This window comes from Saimiri boliviensis, chromosome 1 (assembly GCF_048565385.1).
Source record: "Saimiri boliviensis isolate mSaiBol1 chromosome 1, mSaiBol1.pri, whole genome shotgun sequence".
Lineage (NCBI taxonomy): Eukaryota > Metazoa > Chordata > Mammalia > Primates > Cebidae > Saimiri > Saimiri boliviensis.
In genome coordinates, this window is record NC_133449.1 from 30986059 (window position 1) to 30999432 (window position 13374).

The following is a 13374-nucleotide window of genomic DNA, read 5'->3' on the forward strand; positions in this document are numbered from 1 at the left end:
AGAACAGAGTCTCTGTGTCAGCAGTTCCCAGGATTTCCATGTAGTGTAGGAGGCTCACTGCATAATTTTACACACAGTAGGGACTTCATAAGACTTCAGGATAGGGACTTCATAAGTCTGGGGCTGAAGGTATCAATGGTGGTGGGTGAGTGGGGAAGAATAAAGGAAAGTGTCTGTGGCACAGGCTTGCATAGGCTGTTTGCTAGCCGTGTTCCTGAAACCTTGTATGTAAATCAAGCTTCAGGGAGATGGATCACATTTGAACACATTAAGAAGTTGCTTTTTAAAGGAAGTTGATATATTTTATAAAGTGAAGAATACTTCTGTAAAGTGATTAATAGCTTCTTAATTTACACGTTTCATGAGCCTGCTTTGTGGGGAGGAGGTTGGAGATATGTTAAAATTTATCTCTCTGGCAGATGGTATTGGCTGTGACTCAGGAAGCCTTGCCATCTCAGATGAAGCTGAACAGTACCTTGATGTATTTTTGGCTCTAGTTGCTCTGCATATTTCTGGGCAGGGCTGAAGGAGAGCTACATCTTACACCACTCTCAAAATCACCCCTGGTTTTCTGCATCTGGAAAGTGAGAATGTGGGAACATAACCAGTTCCCTTCTCAGGGAGATCAATGACAGTAAGACCTGGTGTGATATCGTGAAATATATATTTGGTCTTCATTCACTCAGTTTTCTGACATTCAGTTCCTAAAACCTTAGGAACCTCTAGAGTGATAAGAGTGTCCTTTATATGCTCATGATTGACTGGTGGCTGGTGTTCCCTGGATAGCTTCAGGATAGGGTCTGGCCATTGAAGAGACCAAGGCAGGATTAGAAAGTTGGGACATTTAGCCCTACCCCCTGGCCTCTGGGGAGGTGAGGGAAACTGAAGGTTGAGTTGATCACCAAAGGCCAATGATGTAATCAATCACGCCTAGGTAATACATCTTCCATGAAAACCCAAAGGACAAGGTGTAGGGAGCTCTGGATATCTGAACACATGGAGGTCCCTGGAAGGTGGCATACCCAAGGAGGGCATAGGAGCTCCACAGCCCTTCCCCATGCCTTGCCTTATGCCTCTCTTCTACCGGGCTGTCATCTGCAACCTTTGTAATGCCCTTTATAATAAATCATTAAATGTAAGTGAAGCATTTCCCTGAGTCCTGTGAGCCTCTCTAGCAAATTAATCAAATCCACGGAGAGGATCGTGGCAGCCCTGATTTATGGCCGGTCATGAGAAGTACAGGTCACAACCTGGGACTTGAGATTGGCACCTGAGAAGTGGGGGCAGTCTTGTGGGATGTGCACTCAACCTGCGAGATCTGACACTGTCTCTAGGTAGACAGTGTCGGAATTAAATTTCATTACAGAATACCCACGTGGTGGCCACTAGAGAATTTCTTGGCGTGTGGAGAAAGCCTCCCACACATCTGGTGTTAGAAGAGTATGTTGTGTTGAGTGGAGAGCAGAGAGTAGGAAAAGCCTTATTTTCCTCCCATATATCTTATATATCCAAATGCCTTAAACCCTGGGGCAGGAGGGTCTGCCTCACCGGGGGCCTCTTCCACGGTAGGCGGGGTGGCAGCTTCTGCAGCAGGGACCCGCTGCCAATGGAGCTCAGGGTGGCTGGGAAGCTGGTGTCTTCAAAGAGGCAGCCATTCCTCAGGCACCCTGCCAGCAGGGCCTCGAAATCCTGATCGGGAAGCTGTGGAGAGGCCCCTCTAGAGTCCCTTGGCCCCGGCTTCCATCCGCATCGGAAAGGTGGGCACAGAGACATGGTAGGCAATGGGTACAGTCCTGTGAGTCTTCCCAAGGAGTCTCTGCTACGCCTGAAATGGAGAGAGGACGGTCAGTTTCCTCACTTCCTGCTGGTGCTTTGCCATTGCCACAGAGAGGAGGAGAAGGATGGAGAGAATGGGAGAGGAGAAATCAGCGGGTGAGAAAGAGAAAAAGGTGGTTCGATTTTGTCCTAGACAGTGAGGGTCCTTGAGCACTCCCTCAAGTGCTTGAGGACCTGGTGGGGGATCAGGGATCCTGTGGCAAAAGCCTGCAGAAGGGAGAGATCTCTCAAGCCTCAGGGCTGGGTCCCGGGCCCCTGACTGTGCCAATGTCACAGGGGTCGCTTCTGCTTAGTGGGGAGGCAGGAGAAGAGAAGCAGGTAGCTGGAGCTCAGTCACCCGGGCTGGAGGGTCCTGTGCCTGCCAAGGTAGTGAGGAGCAGTGGCTGCCTGCTCAGGCCTCCACCAGGGCCAGCCAACTCCTGCCTCCCAGCTATAGACACACAGCACTCCTCCTGCTTCAATGTCCTTCTTATTCTTTTCTATAAAACTTCCTTCTGCATTATCTTTATTTTATTTTTATTTTTATTTTTTTGAGACTGAGTCTCATTTTGTTGCCCAGGCTGGAGTGCTGTGGCACAATCTTGGCTCACGGCAACCTCCACCTCCCAGGTTCAAGCGATTCTCCTGCCTCAGCTCCCGAGTAGCTGGGATTACAGGCACCTGCTACCATGCTCAGCTAATTTTTGTATTTTTTAATAGAGATGGGGTTTTGCCATGTTAACCAGGCTGGTCTTGAACTCCTGACCTCAAGTGATCCACCCACCTTGGCCTCCCAAAGTGTTGGGATTACAGGCATGAGCCAATGTGCCTGGCCTACATTCTCTTTAAAAAGAACTCCTTCCTTGAAGACTCTCTTGGTAATATAAAAGGGGGAAAAAATCACACATATATATTGTGGTAAATACCAACAGTTGCCAGTACATGCCCATGCTCCCCTTTTCCTTGTTAACAGAATCCCTGTTTTGATAACCCAGCCACAAAACTTGATTTCCTGGAGCTTCTTGCAGGACAGGTTGGCTACACAATATAGTTTTTCACTTTACAGTTGCAAAATAACCAATCTTACCTAGCCTCCCTCTTCTCCACCGCACATTTTTCAGGTGTTACGACTGAAACCTGTCCATTCATTCACCAAAAATTTTACTGGGAACTTGTTATTTGTCAGGGTGAGCTAGGCATTGCTCACTGAAGACAGTCCCTGCCCTTACGGCTCTTATAGTTTAGAGGGTGGGAGGGTGGGAAGGGCTAAATGATCTTGCTGGTGCTATTCAGGGAGATTTTAAAAGGGCTGTATCCAGAACCCAAAGCCCTGGCTCCCATAACATTCAGCTCTCAGTGCTACAAACTGCCCATTGCACCTAGCACCGTGTTTGGAAGAGAAAGTACACGCACTAAAAGTAACTCGCAAACATGCTTATAGTGAGTGTGAGCACTCCCTCATGGCTGTAGGAGTGACCTGGGGTCCTCTCCATTTGTCAAGGTCCTGCTTATCCCCCAAAGTCTAACTTGAGTCCCTGCCCCAGGAAGCCCTCCTTGAGTGCCTGGCATTTGCTGAGATCCCCTCGTTCTGTCTACTGACCCACTGTCTACTCCACAGGGCACCCTACTGTCTTGGTGCTCCTCAAATCATCACTAGTGAAGGGCCTATGTTCTTTTATTTCCAATTTGTGATAGAAATGTAATGAAAACGAATGAATAGAAACATTAAATTTTAAAAGACATATAAAGTCAAGCCCCCCTTTGAAATTCTTTTCAGGTCAGGTACAAGGGCTCAGATCTGTAATCCCAGCACTTTGGGAGGCCAAGGCAAGCAAATCACTTGAGCCCAGAAGTTTAATACCAGCTGGGCAGCATGGCAAAACTTCTTCTCTACATAAAAATACAAAAATTAGCTGGGCATGGTGGTGCATGACTGTAGTCCTAGCTACTCCGGAGGCTGAGACAGGAGGATCGCTTGAACCAGGAGACAGAGGTTACCGTGAACAGAGATGGTAGCACTGCACTCCAGCCTGGGCAACAGAGCAAGACTCTGTCTCAAAAAAAAAAAAATAGATTAAACAGAAATTAAATTAAAATTGTTTGATCAATTGCTATAAAAGTTTCTAAACACTTGCTCTCAGTTTTTTTTTTACGTAGCTCATCAAGCACTGCTGGTGAGCAGTTGATGGAGTGGCCCCACTCTGATTCTGCTTGAGTGATGCATGCACAGAAGCCTCTTCTGCCTACTACTGGCTTTTCAATCCCCTGGAGAATTAGAACTGCTGGAATGTTGTTTGTCTCACACCCTTACTTCTGAGAGCTAAGGGCAGTTGATTCGTGGCTATTCTTATTTGTCACGGTGCCCGAGTACTTCCTGGGGGAAGACCCAGCTCTCTTCTAACCCAGGTCACAGAGACCCAAAAGCTGTTACTCAGGTCTTGTGTTTTTCCCTGGGGTTTTTTTCCTAACGTAGAGGAGCAGGCAAACCTTCCCCCAGGCTTACTCCATTTTCTTCCCGACAAGTTCCTTCAACCACCTGTACAGTTATAAACAAAGTTGAGGCCTCACAAAGGCAAGGTCTCCCTTTATGCCCCTTCAAGCCTTAACAACAATCCTTTACTGTTTGTCCCATGAAAAATGATTGAAGGTCCCCTGGCTTCAGAAGTTCACCCAGGCTCATACCCGCCTTACCCAGTTCTGCGTCATACTTAAATTTTTTCCCTAAGCTTGCAAATACTACATATCATGACAAGCACAGTATATTATGGGCTCAGAAGACAAAATGCCCATCACGAGTTCCTCCCACCCTCCAAAGTTTAGAATGAGGCCACACGTGTGTGCATGCATGCATGCGCTCAAGCACACACACACACACACACACACACACACACACACACACCCCTGATTTTTAAATAAGTATTGCTAAGTCACTTTATGGAGAATATAGGCACAGATGAAACCACTTGGCAGTTCTTGCATGTTTCCTATACGTTACAAACCATGGATGAACTTGGTTCATTCCCAGATTGGCACAGCTCTCTGCGAAGAACCAGATGGGTCTTGGTCATATCTGGAAATTCATTTCGACCCTATTGTAAGCGAGCAGCGTTGGAGCAGATCCACAAAATAAGACTACGCAAATAGATAGGGGAAGTCTAACAGGGTTCGAGCTATTTAAGAATGTTCAGCCTAAAAGCTTCCTCCATGGGCCTCAGAGTTCTTTCCTTGGCTCCCCACAAGCTGCTAGGCTGTTCTGCAGTGTTTTGCATGTCAGGATTAATTCTTTTTACTAGAGACAGGGTCTTACTCTATCACCCAGGCTGGAGTGCAAGGACACAATCATAGCTTACTGCAGTCTTGAACTCTTGGGCTTAGGGGATCCTCCTGACTCAGCCGCTTAAGTAGTTAGCACTACAGGTACATGCCACCATGCCCACCTAACTTCATATATACATATATTTTGTTGTTTGTTTGTAGAGACGAGATCTTGCTATGTTGCCCAGGCTAGTCTCTAACTCCTAGCCTCAAGCAATCCTTCCACCTCAGCCTCCCAAAGTGCTAGCATTACAGGCATGAGACACTGTGCCTGTCCAGGATTTATTTATACTCAGGAAGTAAAAAGAAGAAAAGAAAGAAGGAAGCATAAAAATCAGACAGCAAAAAAAGACTATTATTCACAGAAGAGATTATTTTACATATCTAAATATTAAATATTACATATTAAAATATCTAAGAAAATATTTTTTTAAACTATATAAAATAGAATTCAAGAAGGTCAATGTATACAAGTTAAATACACTATATAGAAACTCAGTGGTTTTCTTTTTACAACAGCAACAACCCACTAGAAAATGTACCAGGAAAAAAAATGATCTATTCTTCATAGCAACTCAGGTTCCTGGCTTGAGTAAACTGGTGCCATTAATCAAATGTAGAGTCAATTGGAGGCTCTGTGAGCAAAATGATTTTAGATACACTCTTCACAGAAAAATATGCAATCACCAAAGAAGTTGTGTATAGATCATGGCCTCAGTATTATTAAATACACACACACACACACACACACACATAATGGGAAGAAAATACATACAAATAAGAATATGAACTGTCTCTGGATAATGTGACTAAGACTTTTGTTTTTCTTTATTATAGTTTTCTATATTTTCTGGACTCCTTGATTAGTATGTATTACTTTTATTATGAGAAAAAATGTGTTTAACAAAAATACAATATTTAAAAAAAGGAAGTCAGTGGCTACTTGGGACTGGGAGGGGGAATTGCCTGGGAAGGAGTAAAGCCTGACTTTTGGGGTAATGCAAACGTTCTATACTGACTATGGTGGTTGCATCTGTATTTCTGTTCATCCAAACTCAATGAACTATGCACAACACACTTAAAAACATGGCCAAGCACAGCCAGGTGTAGTGGCTCATGCCTGTAATCCCAGCACTTTGGGAGGCTGAGGTGGGTGGATCACAATATCAGGAGTACAAGACCAGCCTAGCCAAGATGGTGACACCCTGTCTTTACTAAAAATACAAAAACTACTCAGGTGTGGTGGTGGGTGCCTATAATCTCAGCTACTCAGGAGACTGAGGCAGAGAATTGCTGGAACCAAGGGGGCAGAAGTTGCAGTGAGCCAAGATCGTGCGACTGCGCGTCCAGCCTGGGTGACAGAGCAAGACTCCATCTCAAAAAAAAAACCATGGTCAGGTGCAGTGGCTCACATCTGTAATCCCAGCACCTTGGGAGGCCAAAGTGGGCAGATCACTTGAGGTCAGGAGTTCAAGACCAGCTTGGTCAACACGGCAAAACCCCGTCTCCACTAAAAAGACAAAAATTAGCTGGACACAGTGGCAGGTGCTTATAATCCCAGCTACTCAGGAAGCTGAGGCAAGAGAACTGCTTAAACCTGGGAGGCGGAAGTTGCAGTGAGCTGAGATCCCACCACTGTACTCCAGCCTGGGTGACAGAATACAAGTCTGTCTCAAACACACACACACACACACACACACGCACACACACACACACGGTACATGTTTATTATATATAATCATACCTCAATAAAGTTGATTTGAATTAAAATTTTAAGTTTAAGTAGAAAAACCAGGAGATCAGTCTGATTCCTGTCTCGTTGGCATCGTCATGCTGAACTACTGCCTTGATTTAGAATAATATCTGCCCAAATCCTGGCTTTCCTCTGTGGTGGCTACTTTTTCAACCATCTCTGAAGCAGTTGAGAACTGTGGGCTCCATTTTAAAGTGGGAAAAACTGAGACTCTAAAAGATAGAAAGGAATTTCCCAGGAATTTCACTGAAGTACAAAAATAGGAACTAGTTCCCAGGGGTTCATTCAGTGTCTTGAGTCCCTGCCCTGATGTTCAGTTCATTCACATGTTATGTGCTAGACACTATGTCTCAGGCTGGGAACATAACACCTGGCCTTTGACCAATCTATAAGGGTAGAGTCAATTCTCTGGGAAGGAAGCAAAAGAAATAAGGACCATGCCCTCACTCACATGAACCTGTAGAATTCTCCTAGGAGATGATGGATTTCCAGAGAACTCTGGCATCTTGCCACAACCCACTAAGTTGTCTCAGGCAAAATTGGAGTCGAAACTCAGGCTCTTTGCACAAGTCTGTCTACATGATAAAAAGCACCAGGTTGAAAAAACGATCAATTCCCTGCTCTCGATGGTTGGAACAAAAGAACAAGACTAACTATAGGCTTTGCCTGATTTATCTTGAGCAAGGATTATACTTCTTTTGTGTAATAGGTGGTGTGCAGTGGCCGTGGAGTGTTAGGTTTGGAATTAGGAAACCTAATTATTTACTAAAATAAACCTAAAATATTTACTGTGCCCTCCTTTACAGGCAAAGTTAGCTGAGCACTACTCTAAAGCACTGCTTAACCATGTAGATTGCTATTGCAGAAGGCAACTGGGTTTGCCACCCCTTCCCGTGTGCCTGTGCGCTGACTCCTCTGTCCTCTCTGAGCTGGCTTCCTTACCCTCAATATGGAATGAAATGTACTGTGCGTCCTCTCAGGACTCAAAATAGAGGGAGGGGAACATCACACAGTGGGGTCTGTTGGAGAGTGGCGGGCTAGGGATGGAGAGGTTGGGGAGGGATACCATTAGGAGAAACACCTAATGTAGGTTAAGCGTGGTGGGTATGGAGGCAGCAAACCACCATGGCATGTGTATACCTATGTAACAATCCTGTACATGTGCAAGATCTGCACATGTACCCCAGAATTTGAAGTGTAATAAAGAGAGAGAGAGAGAGAGAGAGAGAAAGAGAGAGAGAGAACCGCATAAAGGGCTTGACAAATGTCTAAAGTAGGGGTTGGCCAACTACAGCCTGGATAAAGTTTTACTGAAACTACAGCCGCACTTCTCTATCTGGTATTGTCTGTGGCTGCTTTTGCATTCCAATAGCAGAGTTGAGACATTGCCACAGTTCTCACGGGCCACAAGCCTAAAATATTTACTATGCCCTCCTTTACAGGCAAAGTTTGCTGAGCACTGCTCTAAAGCACTGTTTAACCATGTAGATCGCTGTTGCAGTGCTAAGCACAGAGGTAAGCTCCAAGGAGGGACCCAGATTAAAATGTGGTTGGTTGAATTCATCAGGAAGAATTTACCTTAATGCAACAATTTTATCTCTAATTGATTTGTTGACTTTTTATAGACCCTTAACATTTACAGTTACATTCATATCTCAAAACACTTGCAAATGTGTTTTGCCATTTCTCTCTGCTACAGTTTCACGTCTAATCGCTTTTTTAGTTGTGATAACATCAGGCATTCCTGGGCAGTTTTCAGGTGGTTCTGTGGTTACTGATTATGAACAGGAAAACCAGCATCTCTACGTACACATCATGACCTGTTCATAAAAGATGAAATGATTTTGCAACATTAACATTTTGAAAGGCCTTGCATTGTTTTGTTTTGTTTTTGTTTTTTTTTTTTTGACTGTTTAGACACCTGTCTGCATTTAGATTGAGTTTCTAACAGAAAACCCCAAGCATGATTCTTCGTTTATTAGAGTAGACTTTTGGCTTTCAGGAAACAATGACAAATATAGTCCAACTATGAACTTTTGAAGGCAAGAATCGTATAGGTTATTTTTCTGTATTCCCAGATGTGATCATTCATGATCTAGTCACATCATACCTTGAATAAAACAGATGCTTGATAAATGCTGGCTGCTTGACGGAAGGAATGGATGTTTCTTCACTTGAAAAATGTAAAGAACAATAAAGCCTGCCCTCCCCTCCCCTCTTACAAAGCTGAACTGAAACAAAGGAAGCGAAAATCTTCCCGTGAACTGTCACTCACTTGGCTGCTCTTCTGGTGTCTGATCACCTTGCTGTGAACTGATTTAGGTTAAGGGAGCCTCTTTAACATCCTTCCCCTCTGAAATGCTCCTCCAGGCTTGCCTTAGGGCTCCTTTCCTGTGCGTGTATGTGGGATCCACGTCAAAGCAAAATGGGGAAGTAAAACCAAGGTCAGATCTAAAAGAAAAAAGGAGCCTCTAAAGGGAACATGTACCTTGGGAGTCGTGGGGGAGAAGAGGCAGAAAGCCCCTCAACTGACAACGCCGGGGTGGGTGCCCCCCTGAGCCGTCTGCATGCCTCTATGGAGGTCTAAGAACTTGGCTGGTGGAGCTCCCTACTCACCCCCAGCTGCCCCACTTCCATTTGATTTGATAAGACACTGCATAGCCACACATCTTTGCAGAGAAGACTCCCTGGAGCATGGTGTGCACCTTGAGTTGCCATCACCTGGACACAGCTTTCCCTGAGCACAGGAACTTCCACTCGGCCTGTGTAGAAGTGGCCCCCTGGTGTTGCTCATTGCAGTTGAACCAAATACGAGGCCAGAAGGAACTTGGTGGTCATCCCACTCAGTGTCCCCATGTACAGGCAGGACCTCTGAGCAGTTCCAGAGATTCATGGCCGCTTGGCCTGACTGTGCAGGGAAGCCCTGGAGCATCTTGTCTCTTCAGCACAGGCACATCCTCTTTGTACAGCTTCCTCCTAAACCATGACTTCAGTGGGGTCACTCTGTTTCCCTCCATACTGCCCTGCTCTAACACTTCCCACCCCAAGAAGTAGCAGCTGCCTAGTCTGAGAGTCATTCCCTACACTTCTTTTTCTATCAATTCCCACACTTGCAAAGAGCCAACCCTTTCGATTTTTCAAAACAAAATATCAAACGATTCTGAACATTTGCCAACACATTTGGACAGAAAAGAGTTTTCAAGCAGATGTAAATTTGTTCTTTTTATTTTTTGGCAGGGGCATTTGCATCTTCAGAGAGTGATGGAATTTGAGCCAGATTAGCGGACAGACTGAGGTAGCTCTTCTCCTCTTCTGATCCTGCATTTGCTACAGGACTGGCCATTTCACATCGTGCCCCTCAAAACCACATAGCTCATGGCCTCAAGTCCAAATGGACAGACTCTTGGTGTGTTAGTTCCTTTCTGTGTAAACAAACTCCCACTCTACACCCTCTGTTCTGTCCAAACTTACAAAGGAGATGTCACTTCCCACTTCCTTCTGACCCCCCCTCTGCCTCAAATCACCCTCATCCTTCAAAGCTTAGGGCAAATGTCCCCTCTTCCCCAGAGCCTTTTCTGGTCTTGTCTTCCCCTTGTGGGGCTTTCTTGATCTTCGCTCACACTCATGAACTGGGGAGAGGATGCAGGTTAACAGCCCCCTCATCCCCCAAGCCCACTCCTGGGCTGGAAGACTTGGCCTGTCATTTTAGGCTCTGATTAATGCTACTGCAGAAGATCAAGATACACAGTTAAAAACCCAAAGTTTTGGAAAAAGTAAGCCAATTAGAAACATCCTAAAAAAAAAAAAGAAAGACTAAACAAAAACAAAAAACTATTTGGCAGTAAATATTACAGCTAAATACATACGGACTATATTATACAATTCCATACCTGGTTATTACCCAACAGAAATGCTTAAATTTATGCACCAAAAGACATGTACAAGAATTCTCACAACAGAAATATGACAAATAACCCCCAAATTAAAACTACCCAAATGTCCATGAACATGGATAAATATTAATAAAAGTAATATCCATTTATATAATGGAATACTTCATAGCTCTGAACAAACAAGAACTATATGCTGTAATATGAATGAGATTCACAAACAATACTGAGTAGAATAAAATTCAGACACAAAAACTCTGACTTCACTTGCCTAACTTCCAAAAGTGACAAAACCAATCTATATGTTAGAAATCAGCTTAGTGGTTACCCTGGAGGTGGAGCAATCTATCACCAAACAAATTATACCACTGATAGTTACATCTATTCCATTCCTTTTCTACTTCTTGTTTCGATGGTCAGAAGAGAGATTTACAAGGGAGTTTAAAAAGTGGGAGAATCAATTCATTTAAACAAGGACTTATTGAATGTTTCCCCATGGGCCAGGCATTGCCCTAGATGGTAGGTGTACAGGATGGATTACACAGAATTTCTGCCCTCAAGGATGTCACAGTCCAGTGACCAGGCTCACACTCTAGAAAAGGCCCTTACTCTTTAGCATGCAGGTGACCACTCTGTGAAATGGCCAGTATCGAACTCATCCAAAAATTCTCCCCCTAGAAAATAAAAGATACTCCTCCCCCTATCAGGCCTGGGAGATGTACCAGGACTGAAAAACTTAGGTATAACCCACCAAAACATTATCATCCTGTGCCTCCAGAGGAGAGGGTTATAAACTGAACTGAGAGGTGACTGCCTCCTCCGGAGTGCTCCAGAGCCTTGAGTGATTTCCAGTGCCCAGAAGCCAACAGAACACTTGGACAAGGGCAATTTCTAGATTTCTAGTCTAGCCAAGGGTTATGCCAAAAACTACACTGACAGCTATCATTCGCAGCACAATTTCACTCAGAGGAAATGACAGCACTTAGCAGCATCAATAACTCTAATAAATGACCTTCAAAAGAAACCAGAGCTGGAGGGATCTTAGAGATTACCCAGACCCAAAGATACTCCCATCTTTTTTTTTTTTTTTTTAATGAAGAGATTGGGGCCAAAGGGCTGAAGTCTATTCCTCAAGGTCACACTAATAAGTGATGGTAAAACTGAGGACAAAATTGAAATCTCCAGACTCCAGGGCTTTTTCTGTATACACTCACCTGCAAAGCTCAAACAAAGAGAAGCAAATACCTCCCTCTTACCTTCTAAACCCAGACCCTGTAGAGTCTCATGAGGCCTCTGGGCTAACTTGTACCCACCCTTGGAACTAAAGAAATTTACCTGCACAGGAGATTTTGCTTTTTTAAGCAACGGGGCAGGCTCTAATCCTGGTGCAGTCAGAAGCCTGCAGCCTGAGACCACCTCTTATATATATATATGGGTCCTTTCTACACATGGTGCTTGGCCAAGAGTCTGCGATCCCACCTCCCAGGACCTTGGCTCCTCCTCACCCTGGGTTATCTGGAAGGGAGTGGAGTACCCACAGCTTTGTGATGAGATTACACAAATCCCATTATTTCTTTAGAGCACCATACAGAGAGAACCTGTTCCACTAATGCCTTAATAAGAAAGAGTTAGTCATCTTCTCACTTCCAACCTAGAGGAGGGTATTTGCAGATGTGACCTAGAAGAGCATTTTACTGCAGGAGTACATGACCCCTCTAGCTTACCTCCGCACCACTCCCAGGCCACCAAAGGACCAAGACAGAGATTCCTGTACATTCCTATGTTTAAACTAGACCTTGAAAGAAGCCTGGAAAGTATTTACAAGAGGTGGCTGTGGGTTTTCTTTTATGGTTGTCAGAGTCTGATGCAGCCCTCAGGGATGTTTCTTGCTAAGGAGGAAATCTGTGATTCATTTGTGCTATTGAGATAGCTCCTGCTTCCTTCCCAACCTACCTTCCAAATCGTCTGGGATTCACAACATTGACCACGATTGGTTATCTCCTCATAGTTCATCCTGGGTCCTGCGGCTCCAAATCTGGCTGTTCTTTCCTCAAAACATTTCCTGGCTCTCCAGTGGTTTCTCTAGATTTCTTCACTCCCCCCAGGATCCTTCTCCTAGGCTCCCACCACCACTTGCACAGATTTTTAATCATAGCAGTTTAGTCAGTTCCAGCTTGCCTGCCTCCACACTTCCACACCTAGGATCCCCAGAACCTAGAACCATGCCTCGTACCCAGGAGGTGCTCAATATGTGCCAGTGGAATCAGAGTCCCTTCCCTGCGGAAATCCTCTGTCCTTTCCCTCCCTGCCTGCGTCTTGGCCTTCGCCTTGACTCTAATCTCTCCAACTCAATCTCCTTGTGTCATTATCACTCCCCCTCTTTATTAGTATTGATAAATTAACTAATACTGATACTAACAGCCAACATGTTTTTGAGCACTTATGACATGCCAAGCACATTGCATGCAGAATCTCATGGAATCTTCACAACTTTAAGAGGCAATGCTATTATTATCCATGTTCAACAAAAAGAAAACGGAGGCACCACATGAAGATAACCACAGCCAGTAAACAGCAGAGATAAGGCTAAAGTCCCAGGGG

General features: G+C 44.6%; 1 protein-coding gene across 1 annotated transcript in view; it reads right to left on the reverse strand.

Moving 5' to 3' along the window:
* Positions 1 to 13374, reverse strand: part of CAPN14 (calpain 14) — a 53847-nt gene that overhangs the window by 26450 nt on the left and 14023 nt on the right. The window contains 1 exon segment of the mRNA XM_074394660.1: positions 1549 to 1825. Coding sequence (XP_074250761.1) covers positions 1549 to 1773 — 225 coding nt within the window. The 5' untranslated portion in view covers positions 1774 to 1825.